This window comes from Fukomys damarensis, unplaced genomic scaffold, assembly GCF_012274545.1.
Source record: "Fukomys damarensis isolate Sample0158 unplaced genomic scaffold, DMR_v1.0_HiC HiC_scaffold_37, whole genome shotgun sequence".
NCBI classification, from domain to species: Eukaryota; Metazoa; Chordata; class Mammalia; order Rodentia; family Bathyergidae; genus Fukomys; species Fukomys damarensis.
In genome coordinates this window covers 27,685,942-27,710,917 of record NW_022900949.1, presented here as the reverse complement: position 1 = coordinate 27,710,917, position 24,976 = coordinate 27,685,942, and the positions used below count along the sequence as shown (strand labels likewise).

Genomic DNA, 24,976 nt, shown 5'->3' with positions numbered 1-24,976 from the left:
ATCGCACTAGTAGCGAGCCCATCTGAGCAGTCTGTTAGCAGACACATACACAATAAAGTTTTCCTGTTCAAGAATGTGGAATTGGGTGGTGAAAAGAATATAATGAAATAGGTTCAAAGTGGTTTCATTTAAAAAATTTTTTAGGGCAAGCACCTCCCCAGCGCTAAAAGATGGCTGTCGATAGGAGCGCAAATCTTTCATCTATCTTCAAAGTAAGAAATGGTATTTGTCCAGATTTAGGAGGATGTGGCAAAAAATTTTGTGATACTTCTCTGTAAAATGTATACACTTTCAATTCAAACCATATAAATATGGAATATAGAATATTGTAAAATGTTTCCAGTTGCATATTTAAAAAATCGTCATCTGAAAATTAAGGGTAGGAGGGTATTTCTTGGCCCTTAATATATGGAGTATGGAGACCTCCCCAGCAGCTTCTTATCTCCTGCTCAGTGCTAGGGGGCAAGGCTGAGGGAAAAACAAAAACAAGGAAAAGAGCTAAAAGAGACAGAGTACCGGGGAGGCAGGACAGCCAGTGCTGCTTAATTGGCAAAGCCACTGATTTTATTAGTAACCAACTGGGATGAAGGCAAGCTACATGCACAAGGGGTACTATGTGAGAAGATGTGAAGTCCTGAGGTTTCTGTGGAACCGGTGGAGGCAAGGCTTGTAAAGGACGAGACAAAGCATTCTTAAATTAAGAACAGAATAGGCAAAATACAGGGTTGCAATTGGAACATTGTCCTTCTGGTTAGAAGGTTTTATTCGTGGGAATGGAATTAATGTGCGAGGTAGTCTGACTCCCTTCTCAAACAAAACAAGCCAATCGAGGGGTAAACTCTGCAGCCTACACTGTTTACAGCCTGATTTCGGCATAATCAATATTACAGTCCCCTGCACGTGAGGTTCCATACTGTTAGGCACGGAGGGAGAGCAGAAATGTTAAAAACTCACAGACAGGGAATACCATTTAAAATTCAGGGTGGTAGTAGACAGCAGAATGTGGGTTACTTACATTAAAAATGCTATGGTGCCATGTGAAATATTAAACTAAGTATCGATCAAGCATACCACACAGATTTCATCACTCATACATTGAGCACTTCTGTGTTTGCTTCCACAGTAAACCCAGGGAAAATAGAGAAAGAGTAAGCAAAGGTCCAGCTGAGCCCGCTTCACAGGTCGCACTTGCTCACCAGCCCGTGGCCCTCACTGGTGTTCTGTGAGCGCCCTGTTCACACACATGGTGTGAGCCAATTTTAGTACATTGATTCCACCTGTGTAAAGTATGTACTATTTCGGTTTTGAAAGAATAACTTGAAAGGAGTACATACTGACACTTAAGAAACCACATGTAGTAATAGTTCTGAGTTACATGTCTGTCATTCTTACAGAACATAGGCATTGTCTTAATTCAGGTGAGTTCATTTGAAAGCTTGATCTTTCCAATACAGAGTGCTTCAAACTCTTAAGGAGAATGTGATTTTAATTTTATTTTGTTTTAGTTTGGTTTCCTTCTTTCCTTCCTTCCTTTCTCTCCTTCTTTCTTTCTGTCTTAAAATAATTTTAAAATTTTATTTCATCCCCCGAAGTTCCTTCCCCTCCCTCTGTACCAAAGCTTTATTCCATTTTCCTCTCTTTTCAGTTATTTACTTTCAGTCATTTCCTTCTCTCTCCCTCCATCCTCTCTGGTTCCCCTTCCCCACTTAAACACTTTCTTTCCATTTCCCAACATCCATTATACATTTCATTTTTATTTCCACTTTTGGTTTCTCACACCAGAAAAACAAGGCGGTATTTCAACACGGGTGTGCCATTTATTTACTTTGGAGTATGCTCTAAGGTCCATCCATGTAGCTATAAATGTGTGAAGCTCATCCTTCTTTGTGGAAGAACAGTACTCCATTGTATTAAAAAAAAAAACCCGCATCGCCTTTATCCGCTCATCAGCTGACGGGCATTTGGGATGTTTACAAGATTTAGCTATTATAAACTGTGCTGTCGTCAAGGCAGGTGTTCATGGATCCCTGTGATCTGATGCTTTTAATTCTTTGGGGGAGATAACAAGAAGGGGGAAGCTGGGTCAAATGGAACCTGTAGTTTTAGTTCTTTGATAAATCCCCACACAGATTTCCACAGTGGCTGCACCAGTCCACACTCCCCTCCGCAGTGGAGAAGGGTTCCTTTTCCCCCTCCAGCATTTGTTATTGGTTGATTTCTTGGTAGCAGCCACTCTTTCTGGAATGAGATGGAGTTTCAATGTCATTTTATTTGCATCTCTCCAATGACCAATGATGCTGAACAATTTTTCATATATTTATTTGCTGTTTCTACTGAGAAGTGTCTTTTCATTTTAGTTGCCCATTTTTGGATTAGGTTTTTAAATTTGGTAGTTCTAATTTTTTGAGCTCTTTATATGTTCTAAATATTAGAAATTTATTTGATGAATAGCTGGTAAAAATTTTTTCCTGTGGTGTGTGTTGTCTCTTCATTCTGTGGGTGATTTCTTTTGCTGTGCAAAAGCCTTTTCTTGAAATGAGGTCCCACTTGTTGATGCTTTGTAGTATTTCCTGTGTGGTCTCGATTTTGTTTATGGAATCACTGCCTATTGCTATGTCCTCAAGCATTCTACCTGGTCTCTCTTACAGAAGATTTAGTGTTTATGTTTTAATATTTAGATCTTTGATCCCTTTTGATTTTAGGTTAGTGCATGGTGAAAGATAAGATCTCATTTCAATCTTCATCATGTGGAAAGCCAGTTTTTCCAGCAGCATTGATGAAAGAGGCTATCTTTCTGCCAGTAATTATTCTTACAGAACGTAGGCATTGTCTTAATTCAGGTGAGTTCATTTGAAAGCTTGATCTTTCCAATACAGAGTGCTTCAAACTCTTAACTCTTTTACCAGTACCATCAATTTTTTTTTTATTTTTAAATCACAGTAGCTTTGCAGTGTAATTTAAAGTCAGGGCTTGTGATACCCCCTCCCTTACCTTTGAATTTTTATTTCCACTTTTGGTTTCTCACACCAGAAAAACAAGGCGGTATTTCAACACGGGTGTGCCATTTATTTACTTTGGAGTATGCTCTAAGGTCCATCCATGTAGCTATAAATGTGTGAAGCTCATCCTTCTTTGTGGAAGAACAGTACTCCATTGTATTAAAAAAAAAAACCCGCATCGCCTTTATCCGCTCATCAGCTGACGGGCATTTATTTTCACTGTATTGGTTCTTTCTATCCAAGAACAAGGATATCTTTCCAGTTTCTGATATTCTATTCAATCTCCTTTTTTGAGAGGACTATAGTTTTCAATGTAGAAAACTATACTTTTACTTCCTTCATTAGATAGATTCCTAGGTATTTCCTTTTTTGAATGCTATTGTGAAATTGGTTGTTTTTCTAATCTCTCCCTCTCTCTCTCCCTCCTTCCCCTCCCTCCCTCCCTCCCTCCTTCTCCCCCCCCACCTCTGTCTGTTATTTGTGTACAGGAAGGCTCTTTATTTTTGAGTGATGACTTTATATCCAGCCATGCCACTGGATTTGTTTAATCTGAAAGTCTTTGGGTGGGGTTTTGGAGTCTTCTATGTAGAGTATCATGTCATCCTCAAATTCTGATAATTGAACTTTGTTTTTCTATCCTTATTCCTTTTATTTCTTACTCTTGTCTAATTGCTCTGGTGTTCAGAACTGTATTGAACAAGAATGGTGTACATCCTCTTCCTGATTTTAAAAAGCTTTGCATTTTTGTCCATTTAGAATGAGGTTGTCTGTTGGTTTGTCATAGATGGCTTTCTTCAGATTGAGATAAAGACCATCTGCCAATTTTCTGTAGGGTTTTTACCATGAACGGGTGTTGGACATTGTCAAATGCTTTTTCTGCATCTCTTGAGAAGATCATATAGTTTTTGTCTTTGGCTCTGTTACATTTATTGATTTGTGTATGTTGAATCATTCCTGCATCCCTGGGATGAAACCAACTCGATCATGGTGTATAATCTTCTTGATGATTTGCTGCATTCTTTTTGCCAGATTTTATTGAGGAGTTTTGTATCTATGTTCCTTAGGAAGATTGGCCTGTTTACTCCCTTTTGGTTAGATCCTTCTCTGTTTTTGGAATCCGAGTAATACTTGCTTCCATAAATGAATTTGAGAGTATTGTTTCCCTTTCAATTTCATGAAATAGTTTTGAGGACTAGCAGCATTAGGTCTTCTGTAAATGTTTATTTCAGAAGCACATCCAAAGTGGTACGGGTTTACTTTGCTGGTAGTTTTTTTTTTAAATGAAGTTTTGTCCTCCTTTCCAATCTATATACCTTTTATTTCTTTTGTTTGATTTTTTGTTGTTGTTGTTTTGTTTTTGGTAGTGGGGATCAAACTCAGGCCCTTGCGCTTGCAAGGCAGGCGGCAGAACCATTGAGCCAAATCCCCAGCCCTGTTGGTAGGTTTTAAATGACATACTGCAGTTTCTTGGGTGATGTCAGTTTGTTTAGAATGTCTATATCTTCTTGATTCAGCTTTGGTAATTCATATGTATGTAGAAAGCTGCCCATTTCTTCAGTATTTTCCATCTTATTCAAATACAGATTCTTGAAGTAGGGAATGATGATCTTCTGAATTTCTGCAGAATATGTTGTGATTTCACCCTTTTCATTCCCCATGACATGGATCTGAGTCTTTTCTTTTTTGGACTTGACTTGCTCTTCTTTTTCTAGAAGCTTGAGGTTCAGTATTAGGTTATTTGAGCGCCCGCTCTGTTTTCCTGATATGAGAGTTCACCAGTATAAATTTTCCTCCTAGGACTGCTTTCATTGTGTCCCATAAATTGTGGTATGTTGTATTTTCATTATCATTTAACTGTAGAAAGTATCAGATTTCTACTTTAATTTCATCTCTGATCCATTGGTTGTTCAGGGGACTGTTATTTAATTTGCACGTATTTATGAAGTTCTGTGGATTCTTTTGCTATTGATTTCCAATTTCATTGTATTATGGTCTAATAATATGTATGGAATTATTTCAGTTCCTTTGCATTTACTTAAACTTGTTCTGTGAGCTAGTATATTGTCTATTTTGGAGAAAGTCCCGTGTGTAGCTGACAAGAATGTGTATTTTGATGTTGTGGGGTGGAACTCGCTTTAGACATCTACTAAGTCCATTTGTTCAAAAGTTTGGTTCAATTCTAATATTTCATTGGTGATATTTTGTCTATTTGTGACAGTTGGGTATCGAGATCCCCTGTTACAACTCTGTTAGTTCTTATATGATTTTTCAGGTCCATTAATACTTGTTTTCTATAGTTGGGTGTGCTGCTGTTTGGTGCACACATATTTATGATTGTTATCTCTTCCTCTTGGACTGTTCCCTTTACTAGGATGTTGTGACTTTGTTTGTCTTTCTTAATCATGTTTGGCTTGAAATCCACTTTGTCTCAAAACCGAATAGCCACCCCTGATTTTGGCTTGGTTCCTGTTTGCATAGAGTATTGCTTTCCATTCCTTGATTTTCAGTCTGTGAATTTGTTTGTTTGTTTGTTTGCTGAGACAGGGTCTCACTATGTAGTTGAGACTGACCTGGAACTCACTATGTGTTCCAGGCTGGTCTCAAACTCCCAGCGATCTTCCTGCCTCAGCCTCCCAAGTGCTGGGATGACAGGCATGTGCCACCATGCCCAGCTATGAATTTGTTTTTGAATTAAATGTTTTTCTTGTATGCAGCATGTTGTTGGATCTTGATTCTTGATCCATTCTGCCAGTCTGTTTCTTTTGACTGGTGATTTGAGACAATTAACATTGTTGGTTTTAACTGATATGTATTGTCTTATCTCTCATGTTATTTTCCTGCTGTTGGCTTTCTTCTTTCTGCTCCTGTTCAATTTCTTTTCCTACCTGGTGGATTCATTCTGTTGGTGTTCATGGAACACATTTATTGCCTCTTTCTAGACTATCCTTCAAAACAATTTAGAGTGCTGGTTTTGTGGTCATGAATTTCTTCAGGCATACTTTGTCATAGAAGCAGTATCTCATTTCTCCATTAATTTTGAAAGATAGTTTTTCAGGTACCTTAATCTGGGTTGGAGGTTCTTCTGGGTTGAAGGTTCTTATCTTTCAATCCGTGCTCTCTCTGACCTGAGAGTTTGAGAAACCTGCTGTGATTCTGATGGGCTTTCCATTATAGGTGATTTGTTTCTTTTCTTTAGCAGCTTTTAATATTCTGTGCCTGTGTTGAATTTCTGGAATCTTCACTGTTATATGCCTTGGGGAAAACTTCTCTTGACTGTGGCTGATTGGAGTCGTATATATGTCATGTCCCTGTATGTCAAGTTATTTTCCCGTTAGTAAGTTTTCTGCCATTACTTCTGAGAATACTTTTTTATGTAATTTTGGCTATCTCTTGCCTTTTCATTGACTCCAACAAATCTTAAAGTTATTCTTCTTGGCATTATCTAGCAGCTGTTGGATTGATTCCTCATGGTCCCTTCTATTTTTAAGAAATATCTCTTTTCATGCTCACTAACTACAACCTGGTCTTCTGTATATGATATTCTGTCTTTACACTAACTTATTCTGCTGCTTATACTTTTGGTGGAGTTTCTAACCTCCTGGATATCTATTTGAATATTTGAATCTATTTCATAGATTCTATTTATTTCCTACAGTGGGTGTTCATGCTCTCCCATTTCTTGCCTGTGCTGGGCATTCATGGTTTCCATCATGTTCCTGAACCCTATTTTTTATCTGTATCTGCTCTAGAGTCATGAAGATTATCTTTCATTCTCATCATCATCTCTGTAGTTATCTGGGAAATTATTTCTGGTTTGATTTATTTCTAGAGACTTCTGGTTTGTTACGTCCTCTGTCCAGAATCCAGGTGGGTGACGTTTGGATTATTCCACTTTATTGCCCCTGGTGTTGGCCTTTGATGAGCTGAAAGTGGGGGTGGGATGCATTTTATTTAAATATCTTCTCATTTTTTTCTTCCCTTTTGTTTTTTGAAGTTGGATGCCTGGGTTGATGCTTGTAAGTGGCTTATGGCAAGCAGCTTTATTTCTAGTATTCAGATCCCTTAGGAAATGACTGCTTTCTAAAGCATCTTCCAGGGATAGCTCTTTCTTTGGTTTAAACCTGTTGCAGGATCCTACATTTTCAATTTATTGGAATGAGAAGTTTCTGCCATCTTTTCCCAGCTACCAGTTCTTTGGCATTGGCCTGTAGGTTTTTGTTTTGTTTTGTTTTGTTTTTTAAAGACCATTAGGCAATCATAGCCTTGGTATACCAGGAGGAACAACTGATAGCACAATTATGTCTCCTTGTCTAAAGTATTACAGTCAACAATAACAGCATCAAATGACAAACCAGGGCCATTCATATGGCAATTTTACCCTTGTGGAGAAGATTTAAAAGGGATTAAAGGGTAAAACAAAAACAGAGGCAGGTGAAGAGGAAGAGATCTTCTGGGTGTGGGACAAACTTTCAGAAACTGGTGAAGAAGATAGGAGGGAAAGAGAAAAGGACAAAAAGCAAGAACAGAGCAGAAAAACAATGAACTAGAAACTGTTTTCAAAGAACTAAAGCAACAAGATTAAACAAAAATTAGAAAGGAGGAGAACAAAGAAGAAAGAGACAAAGAAAAAGAGCAAACCAAAAACGGCTGATTCAAGTTGTGTGTCTGCTGTCACTGTGAGGCAGTGTGGGCAAACAGTCCAGAGCCAAACTGACGAATCCCAGCAAGCTACCTGCAGCTTCACAGAGGTGTAGTGGGTAATCCCAGCCAGCCTGCCCCTTTAATTCCTCTGAAGTTCAGGCTGGTTTCTGGCTATGAGGTTGGAACCGAATTCCTTGAAGCTACAACAGTCTGTGTGTCTCCTACCAGCTTGAACTCCGCTTCTTCAGCTGTTTCAGTTTGAACTTAAAAGTAACTAAACAAAATAAAAGGCAGTTGGCAAAGAAAATCTAGAAAGGAATTTCCCTTACTGGTCATCTACTAACCCCTAGAGAAAACTTTATGCTTTAATAATGAAACCACTGGAAACTTTTGACACTGAGAAGAGGACAGGATTGCTATCGTTGTCATTGCTTCTCAGCACTTTATGGGAGGTCCTAGGTAGTGTGCTTAGACAAGAAAAGGCAGAAACAAATCTGTTATTAGTCACAAATAATATGAATGTGCACAGAGGAATTCCAATATAATCTATAAATGATTCAGCAAGCGGACTACTTATACTGAATCAAAGCAAACTCAAAGCACAAAAATGATCATTTTATACACCAGCACCAGTTAAAGACAGTATTTTTCAAAAATACCATTTTAACTGTCTCCAAAATTACATGATAAACAGTGATGAATCTAGAAGATGGTTTCCTCATCTCTAGAGCAGTGATCATTAACTGTTGGGAATGGGAAGGAAAGAAGACCTATGGACGGAAACACTGTGTTCACAGATTTGAAGACCAGTTAGGGCAAAGAAGTCAGCAATTTTTAACCAGTCTATACATCATTGCAGTCCTTCTCAAAATCTCGACAGGGTTGGTTTTTGGTTTTTTAATGTATGCTTTGATCTTATACATAATTAATCCTTCAAATAAAAATGATATAAAAGCATATATAAATCAAAATGTATAGCTTCTGTCAAGTGTATTAGAAAAGGATTGCTGGCCTCTGAATTATTGCACAGTGTCCTCACACTGTTTCCAGATTTGTACTGTTGGTTTCTGAAAAAGAGCAGTGGTAACTGAGTACAGTGGTGCACACCTGTGATCCAGCAACTCTGGAAGCTGAAAGGGAAGAAGTGTGCAAGGTCAGGGGCTGCCTGGGCAAAAGAATGAGATGCATCCTGCCCCAGAATGAAGTCTGGGGTGTAACTCAGTAGTGAGAGCCCTAACCGAGTGTGAGCAAGGCCCTGGGCTCAATCCCCAGCACTAAAAAAATTATAAAACATACTCACTACTTAATGCAACAACTGTCAAGGAATATATGTATGAAATATCTAAATCTGCAGAAGGTGGCCCATATTTGGACATGAGTGCTTCCGGAATTTATGCTACGTGCAGTAATCCGTATATGTACTCTACCGTGGTGGCCTTCTGGTCTCACTGAAAACCCAGTGAGAGCACCCAACCACCCTGTATGTTTATGACACTCATAAATTATCACAACATTCCTCAGATAATGTTTCTGCAAGATTAAGCTCTGTCCATTTGTATGTCCAGCTGCTTGCTGCTCATAAGATATTTACTGCGTTATGCACATCTTTGTTTCTGCTACCTCTGTGGATTTAGCTGATGCTTTCAGCTTCCCAGGTGAACCTTTCTGTAACTGTTGAACCTAGGAAGGTTAATTAATGTAATAGTGTCATCTGAGGTGATGAAAAGCAAATGGACCAAGTTCCAAAGGGCGCAGACGTGTGTGTGTGTGTGTGTGTGTGTGTGTGTTGCACACAGGTATTGGGGTGCACTTGATGCCTTTGGACTTGGCAGAAGGAGAGAAGAGAACTGTCACAGGCTATGCTTTGGAGTAGAAGTGAATGAATGGATTGACAGTGAGAGGAGGCTTTGTCAAAGGAGAAACAAAGAAAGCTTCCCATATTGCCCCTAATACATTGCATAGACTGTGTACCATTCAGCGAGTACCAAGATGGGGCAGAAAAATTAGCCAGGGAGCACATTTAGTAGAAAATGCAATTTTGTCTTTGTCATGTCCAGCTTGAAATGCTTGTGAGCGACTGAACTGGTGAGAGCTAGTTGTTGGTAATGAGGGTAGAGTCCAGCACAGGCCTCTGAGCAGGAGATATGGACCTGAGTATCATTGCAATTTGCTAAAGCTTGAAACTATGAACCTGAAGAAGATGGTCCTGGCAGAAAAAGCAGAGAGGTGAGGAGAGCCAGCCTAGGAACTTCCAGGTTCTGGTGTTACAGGGGGAGGAGATGTGGTTGTGAGAAACTGGAGACAGCAGAGCCTCATAAACCAGGGAGGATAGAGCTTCAAGGGGAACAGCCAGTGTCTCCCCTGCTATGAGGCCAGGACTTTGAGGGCAGAGACACTGGACTTCCTGACCAGCAGCTTCCAGGGGTGGCAGAGCTAGAACTGGCCAAGAGTCTGGAAGTGTGCTGTGGAGCAAGAACTCAGAAGCATGCTGAAAAGATTTGTTTTTGTAAAAGAAAAGTGGACTGGCGAGAGGAGAACAAAGAAATAATTTGCGATTGAGATTTTCTGATGAGAAAAAGGAAAAGATGCCCGCTCAGGATGGGATGCCCTTGAAAATGTCCGAAAAACTCAGATGTAGCCTTCAAGATGAGCAAGGACAGCTCCAGTGTCCAAAGGAGGCAGTCCTGTGAATGTGGGGTGATATGAAATCTTTAACACTAACTGAGTGCAAACAAGTTCATTGCAATGAGTTAAAGTGGTCAAAATTACAAATTGAAGAGTAAGAAAGAAAATGAAAGGAATTCCAAACACCACTCATACTTACTGTACATTTTCTTCTGAGATTGATGCCATGCTGTTCCGTACGGGAGCCCCTTTCTCTGCCATCACTTGATCAAAACCACAAGGGAGGACAAATGCACCATTAGTATGACATGTAAGCCAACAACTGCAGGAAACCCTGGGAATTCCAGAGCCACATCAGATGTACGCACCTCTAATATTTCCCTGATCTTTTGTTGGCAGAACTTTGAAAATAAATGAAAAAACCCTAAAGGCTGCCGCCCTTGGAAGTTTGTCACTGAGTCTACTGTGGACAGAATGTGCAGGAGGAAGTGCACCTTTTACACAGTCTGCTTAGATCATAAGGAAATTCTGTAAAGAAACTTGAACGGAAAACATTAGACTCCACTGATCAGAAAAACGGCAGTTTGCAGATGTGTGGTGTGGGGGTTTGGTGCGTGTGGGGGCTGTGTTCTCCTGAACGGCAGCGCAGGGAGGGTGCACTGCATTACCATGACCTGCTCAGGAGATTTGCAGGTCTGTGTGCCTGACTGCGCGACGTCTTCAGGCCACCTCTGCAAAGTTCCGTGAAACCTCATCTCGATGCCGGGACCCTTAACCTGAAAGCTAATAGTGTCTACTTCTTCCCTTTGACCACTGGGAAGTTTAGAACATTTCCAGGCCTTTTCCAGCAACTGCCCAGAGACAGCCTGTTTGTGAACAAATTTTATCCCTCCCATTATTTACGTAATTTTACTTTTTCTCATGACTTGAACATCTTCACTTTGTGCATTGTACTTTTGTCATCATTTAAAACTTCTGAACAATAAGGAAGAAAGGAAGTGGAAACATTAATGTAATGCATTGATTTAAGTTAAAATACTATCTTTAATCTTACCCAGTAACACAGTATTCTTTATCCTCTTGGACTCCTAAATACTGTGGCCTTTCAAGTGTCTCTTGGACATATTTTGCTGCAGTGTAAAACGTTTCCTGTCCTTTTCCATTGGTTGCCTTGAAAAATTAAATTTCCCTTACTCAACAAACACTACGGAGTATCAGATGCTGTGGAAAAATACCACACTTTCGAGGCTTCTCATTTAACACTAATCACAGGTGTGTGAAACTTACCGCACAGTGTGATAAACACCACCACAGAAAATAGAGATCCTTAACAAATGGCAACAAAAGAACCACAGCGGGGTGGAGGCAGCAGGCTACAAAGCCAGTCAAGGACCCCAAGATGAGAGAGCGCTGACACATCTGCCCGCGAGGAGCTGGGGTTGGGGAACAGCAGGTGGCCAGAAGTGACCAGAGAGCGTGGTTGTGTAGCACATAAAAGGAAACGGACTACAGCCAGATGTGAAGGTTTTCCCACGACATCCCAGACATGCAGACTATGGCGAAGTGACAACGGTGGTTAGTGTTTTGTAATTACACGAAGAAACCCAAGTATGTTTTCCTGTAAATAACCACATATCAACAAAGGTGTCCGGAGACGCGATCAGTGGGATGGGGCCTGGGCAGCCTGAGGAAGGGGCCGGCACGGCTGGGGTGGGGACGTGCAGACGTCCAGCAGAGCGACTGGACAGACAAGGCAAGGCAGCGGTGGGCCGTTCCCGGCTGCTAAACGGCCTGTGCCAGGCGTGTTACTGTCTGAGGAATAAGACCAGCTCGTATCTCCACGGTGTCTCTCAGCAGTGGTGTTATTCAAACTGGCCCATGTGCAGCTCTGAAGGCACAGCTCCACGTGGACTCCTCGCCTCTTCCTCAGGCTGAGCAAACGGCTTATTACAGAATCACCTAAAACCTTGTCAAGGTCACCTCAAGTGGCATCACCAAAGTATGACATAAACCAGATGTGAGGACAGCAGCTGTCTTTCATATTCCAATTTAACAAATGTTACATTCGTCGAATGATCTCACTTTCCTTATGTATTGATCTATACTGTGTAGACTATAAATACAAACATAAATGTAGTGATCCTAGCTCTCAATCAGTGATTTTATAGACAGTATATAATGGAATGTAATTAAGTTCTCACTTGAAAAAGGAGTACGGATGCTACAATTTTGATCTGCTTAGCCTATTGAACCTTTCAGTATTTCTTCTAAGCATTTTTTCTGTTATGATGGAAGTAAAACCAAAGGTAAACAATGATTTTAAGATTTCTTTATGGTCCTGGGATTTAGCCTGCACCTGCCTCGAATGTGCTAGATTGGGAGTTTCATCCCCTGTCCAAAAAGAAAAGAAATGAAAAAGATTCCTTTAAAGTGCAATGTCTTCAATTTAGCAGGTGTGTGTAAGCAACCGAAGAAAACATTCACATCTGTTCACCCGTGTGTGCTGTGTGTACACACTTGTGCACGTTTGTTTATGGCCTTTAATGAGCAACATAGAATTTTACTTTTGGGCAAGTGAAATCCATAATATATTAAAAAAAACTCCATGTTGCTGGCACAAATACAGGCATATGGATCAGTGGAGCAGAATAGAGGAAGCAAAAACAACCCAGGCATATTTAACATCTAGCATATATAAATATATAAATATTCAAAACTTGGGCTCTGTCACTAAAAGACTCAGTGACCCAGTGGGTAGCTGAAATGAACAGACACCCAGAAAAAGTACAGATGGCCAAGAGATAAAAAATAGTTCAGCTTCACTGGCCCTTAGAGAAATTCAAATCAAATGACACTGAGATACTGTCCAACTCCAGCAGACTGGCTGTTATCAAGAGCTCAGAGAATAGCAAATGTTGGCAAGGCTGTGGGGGAGGAAGCCTTCTACGTTGTTGGTGGGAGTGTGAAGTAGTCCAAGCGCATAGAAGTCGGTTTGGAGGTTTCTCAAGCAAATGAAACTAGAAATTCCATCTGACTCAGCTACTCTCTACGGAAAGCGGTAAAAGACATCATATTTCAGGGACACCTACATACATGTTTATAGCAGCACAGTGTCTAATAAACACATATGCACATCCGCAGAGCAATGGATGAAGAAAATGCCACATCTATATGCAACGGAGTATTATTCTGCTTTTATAAAGACAGTCTTGAGACATTTGTAGGTAAATGGGTGCAACTTCAGACCATTGTATTAAGAGAAAAAGGTCAGACACACAAGCTTAAGTATCCTGTGGTCTCTCCTAGATGAGAAATATAGATAGGTGGACAGAGAAGGAGAGGGGAAGAGAGATAGAAATGGAAGATAAAGGAGGGAGATCTTTTTCAAATGGGAGGGGCGATTCCAAGAATATGGCAGAGCAATAAGTAGCAACAAATCAACCTCTCCAGAATTCAGGCCCTGGAAAATAACAACTTGGGTAAGCAAAGGAGGGAGGTGGACCCCTGGGACCCGGGAAGGATCTGAAGTGAACACTGGGGCTCCCAGAGAAAGTGAAGAGACGGATCTCAGTGCAGAAAGAGGATGGGGCAGTCTGTCCTTTCTCCCAGCTCCCAGCTCAAGGTGTGAGAGAGGAAGATGGAATCTTCAGAGACGGTGAAAGTGGGAGAGCCCAGAGGCCCCCAGGGAGGAACAGGCCAGCAGAACGGAGCAGTGGATGGCGTGCACTACAACAGTCGGTGAGTGGCTCCAGTCCACGTGACTGCAGTGTCCCCTGGAGAGGGTGCTTGGCCGGAAGCCGCTTTAGGGAGGGGCCGATGAACCTGAGAGTTGGAGTAGTCACTGCAGGAGACGTGACGACAGTCAGCCCAGAGGGAGACACGCGGAATATTGTAGGTTGAGCATCTCGGGCCCCAACCCCACAGCCAGAGGCCAGGATCAGCCTGGTCTTCTATGGCATCGAAAACACAGTCAGCCCCCACCTCTACTCCTACTGCAAGATCTGGGTAAGATTGCTGGACCTGGGCTCAGAATGCCTCCTCTGTCTGCCAGTGACAGGAGAGTCGTGCCCTAAATTGAACACGACCCCAATACTGTAGACCCCAGAATATAAGCATAGGCTTGGAGTCAGAGAAAACTTTCTTTTTCGTGAGTTTGAACATTGTTTTTATTGTTTGGGGGTTTTTTGTTTTGTGTTGTGTTTTCCTTCATTCCCTCCTGTCTTCTTCGCCTGCTTCCTGAGGCTCAGTTAACCTTCCTCTGTGCTTCAGTCTCCTAATACCTTATCTTTTTCGTTTCTCTATTTTTTCCACGTATCCTTTTTAAATTTTCTCCCCTTAGGGTAAACTTGCTCTATGGAGTGGATATTTACTGTATATACCTTTCTAATTTGTCTTGGATTGGGTTAGATAACTATAAATCTCTTAGATGTGGTGAGAGGTGGCACATTATTAGTTAGCACAGCTTGTCATTTTCTAGTCTGTGCTTGATGCTGTGTTACTGCTGACCGCACTGCTTCAGCCGAAGTTAACATAGTTGTTCTGATGAGTTGATCTTCCTCGTATCCTTCTACCTTGGTTGTCTGAGGGTCATAAATAACACTGTGATGCAGTACGAAAGAAATGAGTGCCAGGCCAAAGAGACAGCAAACATTCACCCCTAATAAAGTGAAGAGGCAGGATTTGGGGTCGGACCCTAAAGCCAGCAGCCAGCTTCTCCTAGAAGACATCACTGAAAAAAGTAATTATTTCCTAAAGAGCTCTTGATAACAAAGGTACTGGTCATAAGCATTTTATCAACCTCAGTGCAGAAAACAAACAAAAGAAAATGAGAAAACACAGGGAAGCAAGATGCAACCCGTAAGCCCCAACTCACCCAAAGTAAATCAAGGGAGCACTGAGTTGGAAGAAATCAAAAACTGCAGCTGAATTTTATAAAATGGTGAAGTGGTGGTGGAGGAAGTAAGAAATCAGTAAGTCTCTTGAGAAAAACAAAGCTGAGGTAATCGAAGAGATGATAACCATATTCAAGGAAATCCTTAGTAAATCTAGAGTAGATATAAATTTCTAAATATAGAGGAGCTTTGCAAATGCATGGAAACCATGAATGGCCAACATAGAAAAAAACTGGATTCAAGGGGGTGGTGTAATAAGAGATGGAGGGAGCAGGGAGGGAGAAGAGCAGGGGAATGGGGAAAAAGAAAGGGACTGAGATGTGTTATGCACCTGTACTGACCTCCTCTGAAGATTCTGTGCTACAGGTCATGCCCCTGGCGCTGCACACATGAGCCACAGTTTGGTGGTCACAAGAGGACCCTCCCCGATGTCAAATGTCCCTGTCCCTATGGTGGCAAGCTAAACCCCTGTGCGGGAGGGGTTCTCTCATGGATCCAAACTCTGTCCCCACCACACACAGGCTGGATGTGAGTCTCTGGGCTTGTTGACATGTGACTTGCATGCACTGTTTTCATGGACTCGCAGGGCCCAGGTTAGGCTTGGGGCAGCATGGAAAAGGCTGGTGTGTAGGGTCCTTATCCCTGCATGCCGGTGTGTGGGTGATGTTAGATGGCCTCTTGCTCTATCCAGAACAGACTCCACACACCGGTTCAGGATTCTGCATCAAACTATAAAGTCAGAAAAACGGTGTCAAGTTAGAAGTGAGGACAGAACTGAGCTGATGTGGGCAGTTTCTTTAAGGCGGGCTGTGCACCTAGGCCAGGCAGGAGCAGACCTGCAAGAGATACTGAGGGAAGCTGTGGGTTCAGCTCTTGCCCGACCCCAGATCATCACATCCCTCCTGCTCATACTCGCCTTACCAGAAATCGCTTTCTGGGATTCCTCCTCCTGTCCCCACATTCCAAGTTCCCGGAGGCCCAGAAGCCCCAGTGAGGAAAATGTTTTCCCAAGGAGCTGGGACCCCGCCCATCCTTGACACTGCTGTTCCTTCTTGTTACCACAGAAGGGCAGCAGAGAAGGCAGAGTCAGTGCCATGAGCTGTGAAGGGCCCATAGACTTCTGCAGGGTCCACAGAAGTTCCTAGAGGGAGGAGGATGCTTGATGGCGGTGGCTGGCGTCATGTGGGGCTGCATCACATGTCTGTCTGGTAACCAGGCCGAGGTGGCTCCCGTTCTGAACTCAGTGGACAGAGGTGCGCTGCATCCTCTGCATTATTCTGTGCTGCTCACAGCATGGTCGTGTCCAGGCTTCTACACAGTGGCCACAGCAGCAGCACAGTCCACCAGTCCACAGATCATGCAGCGCTGCCTCTCTTCACCTGAGCTCACCGTCCTCGGAGCAGCACCTCCATGGATTAATGGAAGCCTCACACACCAGCATGCAGAGCGATGGGATGGGAGGGTATGGAGAAGCTTGCCACAGAGGACTGTGGGAAAAAGTCATGGCTGTGCTGAACAAGCCCTGCCCTCAGCCAGATCCCATGTCCACCTGCACCTGCTCAGGAGGCTGTGTAGTCTGCAGGCTCCACGGTGCCCTGCACTCCCTGGTCCTAGGGCAGCGGGACACAAGTTAGGCAGTATTTCTCCTGCTGTTCTCTCCTCTTCCCAGTGAATCTCAGTTCCTGATGCTTACAACAGCTTTCTGTGCTGCACAACTCCCTCCCTCTCTCCCACAGGACACACAGGTGTCCTTGCCTTCTCTTTTCTCCATGGGCTCCCTAGACATGGCTGTCGGGTGACTCACCACAACTTCCTCCTGCATGGCTAAAGGGCGCCCACATTTATGGGGTCACTTCTCATGGATCTGCACTAAAAATACGATCAACTCTGGGGCAGAATATTTCAGCATACATGAAAACACGGTCTCCCGCTGCACAGGGAAGAACCACCGCCTCAACCCCCGGTCATTGATCTTAGCCTGGCCATGGATGTCTAACAAAAGGTTCTCTGATAGGAGGTCCTGTGAATGCCTCCCTGCTCATGACACTATTGGACGGCAATTAGGATGTCTTCAAACAACTCCTTTGCCCAGGGCTAAGTCTCTGGCAGCCTGTGGACTCAGTCCTTCACGTGTTTTGCCACAGGTCTCCCCCACCCCATACTGTAGGATGACAGGGCTAGGGTAGCAGGTCTTTCTGGGAACATGCTGGACGTTGAGGCTCCTGTGGATGGGAACGTGTGGCTAGGCGTCTCTGTTGCCCTGCTCTCCTAGGGCCTTTAGTCCAGGTGATAAGGGGCAAGTGCAGGTCCACAGCCTCACTAGCATTTTTATTGGTTCATGTCTTAAATAATGGCTCTTCTTTCTGAAGTGAGATGGGATCGCAACATTGTTTTAAGACTTTTTCATATGTTTAGTTGCCATTTCTACTTCTTCGTCTGAGGAGTGTCTATTCATTTTAGATGCCCACTTTTGCATTGGTTCTTTAATTTGAGAGGTGTGCTTTTATTTAGTTCTTTATGCATTCTATGCATTATTCCTTTGAGGAACAGCTGGTAAACAACTTTTCCCACTGCAAAGGTTGTCTCTTTGCTCTATTGTTCCATTTCTTTTGATATGCAGTAGCCTTTTAGTAAAGTGAGATCACAGGTGTTGGTTCTTTGTGTTATTTCCTGTGCAATTGGGGTTTTGTTCATAGTCTTTGCCTACACCTATGTCTTCAAGAGTTCTACTATTCTCCAGCAGATTTAGTGTTTCTGTTTTAATATTTACATCTTTGATGCATTTCTATTTTAGTTTAGCACGTGGTGAGAGATATGGGTCTAGTTTTACTCTTTGGCGTAAGGAAAGCCAGTTTTCCCAGCACCATTTATTAAAGAGGCTCTGTTTCTTCCAGGAAAGGTGTTTGGCACCTTTGTCAAAGATAAAGTGGCTGAGCAGATTTGGAGTTGATTCTGCATCTTCTACTCTGTTCCACTGATCCTCAAGCCCCACCCCCATTTTTACCAGTACAATGCTATTTTTATCACAATAGCTTTGTAGTATGATTTCAACTCGGTGATTGTGATACTCTCTTGCCTTGTCTTTGTGGCCCAGAATTGCCTCTGCTATTCTAGATCTGTTCTGGTTCCAAATGAATTTTAGGATGATTTTCTCTAATTCGGAGAGGTATGCTATTGGTATTTTTATCAGGATTGCATTAAATTTATAAAGCACTTTTGGGAGTATGGCCATTTTTACTACATTGGTTCTTCCTACCTGAGAACAAGGGATATATTTCCATTTTCTGATATCCTCTTCAATCTCCTGCTTCAGAGTTTGGTAGTTTTCAGTGTAAAGGTTGTTCTCTTCCTTTGTTAGGTTGATTCCAATGTATTTCATTCTTTTGTATGGTGTTATAAAAGTGTAATTTCCCTCTCAGTGAGTGTTTTTTTGTGTACAAGAATGTGATTGATTTTTGAGTGTTGGCTTTTTATCAGGCTATGCACCTAAATTTAGCTATTAAATCTAGAAGTCTTTTGGCAGAATTTTGGGGGTCTTCTATTTGTAGTATCATGTCACCTGCATATCATGATAATTTAACTTTTTCTTTTCCTATCCTCATTCCTTTTGTTTCTTTCTCTTGTCTAATTGTCCTGGCTAATGTTTCCAGAACTATAGTGAACAGAAGCGGTGATCATGGACATTTTGTCTTGTTCCCAATTTTAACTGAAGGCTTTCGGTTTTGGACCATTTAGTGTGATGCTGGCTTTTGGTTCATAATAGATGGCTTTTATCAGATTGAGATCAAGACTGTCTATTCCAATTTTCTATAGAATTTTAATCACAATTGGGTGTGGGACTTTGTTAATACTCTTTCTGCATCTATTGAAATGAAAGTATGTTTTTTGTCTTTGGCTCTGTGTTAATGTGGTGCATTAACATTTCTTGATTTATGTATGTCAAACCATCCCCACATCCCTGGGATGAATCCTGCTTCGTCAGAGTTGTGGGAGATGACCTTGTTGATTATGCCCAGTGCAGACTGTAGCAATGCAAGCTATAAAGAATTAACCCCACATGTGGCTTACTTCAAGAAGCAAGTCTGGTCTAAGCCTATGTAACTCCTAGGAGCACTGCAGGTGGCACACGGGTCACCCTGCCAATGATCATGGCAGAGGCCAGAGAAATGGCCCGTGAAGCTGTGGGGCTTAATATGAGTTAACATGGCAGCTGAGGTGAGGATGTTCTTTTGTTCTTGCAACAAAATTCCATTCCTAAAATTAAAACTTTTGTAACTGAAAAGAGAGAGTTAATTGTTAACCACAACCTCTATCTGGCCTGCTCTATACCTAACACAGAATGCTTTTCCTCTTCTTTTACGAACCTGGCCTGCATCAGCACCTTATCTCTAGCAACCACATGTGGCCCCCTAACCCTAATTTAACAAATGATTGTGTAACCAGTACATATCAGCAGTTACGGCTGTTTCAGAGTCTTTGCTGCTTGCACAACATTGACCATCCAAGTTCCCCATTTCGCTTTGACTCTGTCTCTTAAGTCTGTCTGCTTGCCTTGCATCATAGCACCAAACAGGAGATCAGGATCCGTGCAGGGGGTCTCAGGTACAGGGTGTATAGTCTTCTCAATATTTTGCTGCATTCTGTTTGCTGATGTTGTCTTTAGGATTTTTGCATCTATGTTTATGAGGAAGATTGAACTGTAGTTTTCTTTTTTGGTTGGATCCTTGTCTGGTTTGGGTATAGGGTAATGCTTACTTCTAGGAATAAGTTTGGGAGTATTGCTACCCTTTCAATTTCATTAAAGAGTTTTAGGATTTGTGGCATCACATCTTCTCTACATGTCTTGTAGAGTTCAGCAGTGAATCCATCAGGGCTTGGGCATTTCTTAGTTGCTCGGGTTGTAAGTTACATCTTCAATTTCATTAACGGATATTGGATTATCTAGAATTTTTTTGTCTTCTTGATTCAGCTTTGATAATTCACATGTATCTAAGAATCTGCCCACTTCTTCTGTTTTCCATCTTAGAATACAAGTTCTTGATGATCATCTGGAATCCTGCAGGATCTATTATAATTCCACCAATTTCATTTGTAATTGCATGGATTTGAGTGTCTTCTTTTCTCGATAAGGGTGGTTAAGTTTTGTCAATTATAGTTAATCTTTCAGAGAATCAACTCTTTGATACATTGACTGACTTATTTTCTGAGCCTCAGTTGCTTTAATTTCTGCTCTGAACTTTGTAATTTCCTCTCTTGTACAAGCTTTGATCATGACTTGTTCTTTTTCGAGAAGCTTGAGGTTTAACATTTGGTTGTTTATTTGAGCTCATTCAGTTTTTCTGTTATGAGAATTCACTGCTGTGAATTTCCCTCATAGATCTGCTTGCATGACATCCCATAAGTTCCAGCATGTTTTATTGTCATTATTGTTTAATTGTAGAAGCTGTCTGCTTTCTTCAATTTCACCTGTAACCCACTGGCTGTTTGGGTAGATGTCATTTTATTTCTGCGTCTTTATACAGTTTTGGTGATGTCCTTTGCCAGTGATTCCTAATTTCATTGCTCTCCGGTTTGATAACATGTATGCGATAATTTCAGTTCTTAGGTATTCACTTCAGCAATTTCAATGAGTTAGTATATGGTCTATTTTGGAGAATGTCCTATTTGCAGCTGAGAAGTCTGTGTATTGTGATCTTGTGGGATGTACACCCTGTGTATTTTTCAGTTCTGATATTCATTGATTTTTTTTTTGTTCGTTTGTTTAGTTGATCTGTTTGTGACAGTGGGGCTTTGAGGTCTCCCATTACAAATGCATTAGTGCTTATTTGATTTTTCATGTCCATCAATATTTATGCTATATAGTTGGGAGCAGTGGTATTTGATGTGTATATATTTATGATAGCTACCTCTTCTTATATTGTCCCCTTAATACGTATGTTGTGACCTTTGTCTCCCTTGATCAGTCTTGGCTTGAAATCCACTTTCTCTGCAATAGAATAGCCACACCTGCTTTTTTCTGGGTTCCTGAGATATAGACTATTGTTTTCCATCCTTTACTTTCAGTCTATGAATTTCTTTTTTACTTAAATATGTTTCTTGTAGGAAGCATATTTTATTGGATGTCATTTCTTGATCCATTCTGCCAGTCTGGTTTTTTGTTTTTTGTGTATGTGTTTTGTTTTTTTAGTTTTTTGAGACAGGATCTCACTATCTCGTTCAGACTTCCCTGGAACTCCCTGTGTAGCCCAGGCTGGTCTGGAACTCACAGTGATCCTCCTGCCTCAGCCTCCTGAGTGCTGGGTTTACAGGCATGTGTGACCACGCCCAGCTTCTGCCAGTCTGTTTTTGATTGGTGAATTGAGACCATTTACTCTGATGGTTATGACTGATATTTATTGACTTTTCCTTGTTATCTTATTTTCCTGATGATGATTCTCTTTCTTTCCCCACCATTTAATTGCTTGCCTTGCCTGGTGGATTCATCCTGTTGGGGTTTGTGGAGATATAGTGTTGATTATCTCTTTCTCTTTGATTGATAGTGTTGATTATCTCTTTCTGAATATACTTCAGAATGTTTTGGAGTGCTGGTTTGGTGATCTTGAATTTCTTCAGATGTTCTTTCTCATGGAAGTATCTTATTTCTCCATCAATTTTGAATGATAGGTTTGAGAGGTACATCAATCTGTGTTGGATGTTGTTTTGTTTTGTTTTTTAGGGTTTGAAATACTTCACTCCCAGCTGTCCATGACTGAAGGGATTGTGTTGAACCATCTTCTCTGGTTCTGATGGGCTTTCCTTTGTGGGCGATTTGTTTCTTTTCTCTAATAGCTTTTAACATTTTGAGGGGGTTGAATTTCTGGAGTCTTGCCTATTAACATGCCTTGGTGTAGATTTTCTTGATCATGGTTATGTGGATTTTTATATACACCTCACTTATCTGTACAACAAATTCTTTTTTCAGGCTTGGGAAAATTTCTGACATTATTTCTTAGGTCGTTTGTGCGATCTCCTGCTTTTTCGCTGGCTCCAGTCCATCTTATGTTCTTCTTCTTTCCCTTACCTAGCAGCTATTGGATTGATTGGCTTTTGCTATTTTTAAGATCTCTTTCTTTCCATCTTTGGTAACTACAAAGCTGTCTTCTAGATCTGATATTCTGTCCTCATACTGGTTCCCTCTGCTGTGTATACATACATTCAATAGAGCTTAGAATCTCCTGGATATCTTTTTTAAATTGTTTCATGGAATCTATTCTCTTTCCTATGTTGAGTATTCATAGGTTCCATCATTTTTCTAAGCTCCTCTTTTAAAAAAAAAATCTTTATCAATTCTAGATTCACTAATTATGTCTTTCATTTGGTCATCATTTCTGTAGTTTTCTGAGAAATTATTTCTGATTTGATTTTTTCCAGAGCCTCATTCATCTGTTTCATTACTTCTGTTGTTACCATTTTTGAGAGTCTAGGTGGGTGGCTTTTGAATTGTCCCACCTCATTGTCCCATGGCTGGCCTTTGGTGCCCTGGCAGTGAGAAGTGGCATCGTACCTCCATGTCCTCCTCATTTTGCTATATTCCAGGATTCAGTGTCTGAACTCCAAAGCTCAGAGAGGGTATTTCCCTGTCGCTCACCACTCCATCATCTTCTCGGAAGTCCTGTGATTGCCTTTCAGTGGGTAGCTTTTTTTTTTTTCCTTTGAGATGGGGATTGACCATGTAATCCATGGCTGTCCTTGAACTCATTTGGTAGCCCAGGTTGGCCTCAAACTCACAGAGATCTTCCTGCCTTAGCCTTCCCTGTGCTGAGTTACAGGCGTGCTCCACCATACCTAACAAAACGGGAAACTTCTGGAAAAAGACACCCTTGGGTCTTAACACTGGCAAGTGGCTGGGAGTACATTTACAACTCAAAGGAAAAAATAATTTACAAGTGAAAGTTTTCTAAAGTAAATGTTCTGAGGAAGGGCAAGGCAAGGACCTATAATCAGGAAAAATCTACCTAAAGTTCAGTCATGTTGAGGAAAATGTTAAGTGCCTTTCTGTTCAGCAAACTGAAAGGAGACTGTGGCAAAGCGAGCTGTATAACCCATAAGTCAAATGATCTCCACAAAGTTTGTTCATCAAGGAGAGGTGTTTTTCTGTGGTTAGTGCTTTCTACCATCCTGTTAGATCTCTGCTTCCTTAAAGGTCTTGAAGCACTTTCCTTCTGATGCTTTGTAGTGATTTTTAAAGTAAGGCCTAATAAGCATTTCTCCATTTAAAATTCCAGGTGATTTCCCAGTGTCGGCAATGATTTCTGTTTTTTCTTCTTTCTCTGGCTACATTCACTTACAGTTTTTCAGTGTAACACAGAAGGCACATGAGATGTCCCAAGCCCCATATCCTCCACTACCTTCTCTCTGGAATACGATGATTGTAAAGCAGAAGTACTTGTCTGTAATGATAACTACAGTTTCTTTCAAGGGAAAAGGTCATTCACTAATATTTTCAAAATCTGCTTCCTATAAAAGTGTATAAATATCAATGTGCCAAATACACTTCCCATTTCCTCCTAACGTAGAGGTGCTGTCACATTCGTGAGGTCACAAATATTAAACATTTTCTCTCTTGAACAGCACTGTGTGACAGAAAGCATACCTTTTGACAGGAGTGAGTCTCTTGAGCTTTATAATATCAAAGTCACTGGTGGAAATGTTGGTAACCTGTTCCGTTTCTTGCTAGGTAGGATGATCATAATGTTGAAGCAATGTCTTTAAAAATCATCAGTCACCACAAGCAACACAATATTGGCTCATCAGCAGCATCCCATATGGACACGCAGGTACGGGGACACTGCTGAGGGATAGAGAATGCAGGCTTATACTGTACCTTTAGATTCCATTTATATCACATTACTGTGGATTTATAGAAAGTCTATTTGTAGTGGTGAAGCTGTAGTATGCAATGCATTGCTCTGCTGTTACAAATGTCCTTTTCTGAAATTTTTCTTGGTTGTCCTTAGGGCTTTTCTGAACATGATTCCAAATATTAGCAAGCAGGTATTTTAAAATTCCAAATATAAGGTCAGTTTTCTTAATTTTCTGAAATTTCTCCTCTGAGTTCATAGGAATTCTGCAGGCACACTCTCCCATTTTATCTATTCATCAAAAGAGTTAAAAATAAAGAAATCAAACAATCCATGTATAACAAGAGCTTTTCATTCCTAAAACAATCGAAACACCTTGATATAGCTGATCTATGAAATGATACAAAGAGCAGCTGAAACTGCTGCATTTTTATACAATTACACTCAGCTGTCTTTTTCCCCACAGTGACAAAAAAGTGGAAAATCTGCCTGTAAATCATGGAGAGATTTAAATAAATCCTTATGTGTGACTTTGAAGAAAATAAAATGTTTCTTAGTATGGCAGTAAATACTCAGACCATTCAAACTTTTTTGTGGCCATTTATTTCTATGTTGGATTCTAGATATGAGTGTAGATGATATGGTGCTACCTCATTAAAGACCTATTACAACATGAAATTATGTATCCAGTATTAGTGCTGGTATTTGTCCACCCTCAGCTCAGTCTGCTTCTCCGCCTGCGCCCTCCCTAGGACCTGTTTCCCAGTGAGCTGCCCTTGGCAGAAATTAAGATTCCTTATATGCATAAATATTCTAGATGAAAGTTAAAATGAAGTGCCATTTTTATTGGCAGAGGTACTAAGGAAGGATGAAACAGCCTTGCTGGTAGCAAGTGTCTCACCTACTTTCTGGGGGTTCCCGCAGGTTCACTGTGGATGGAAAACTCTTGAGTGTGATTTGGCTTTTGTGGATCTAGCAT

General features: G+C 41.2%; 1 protein-coding gene across 1 annotated transcript in view; it reads right to left on the bottom strand.

The window, feature by feature from the left end:
- LOC104867317 (vomeronasal type-1 receptor 90-like) overlaps positions 1-24,976 on the bottom strand; it is a 26,383-nt gene extending 1,407 nt beyond the window's left edge. The window contains exon 1 of the mRNA XM_033759666.1: positions 24,903-24,976. Coding sequence (XP_033615557.1) covers positions 24,903-24,976 — 74 coding nt within the window. The remainder of the gene's footprint in view (positions 1-24,902) is intronic.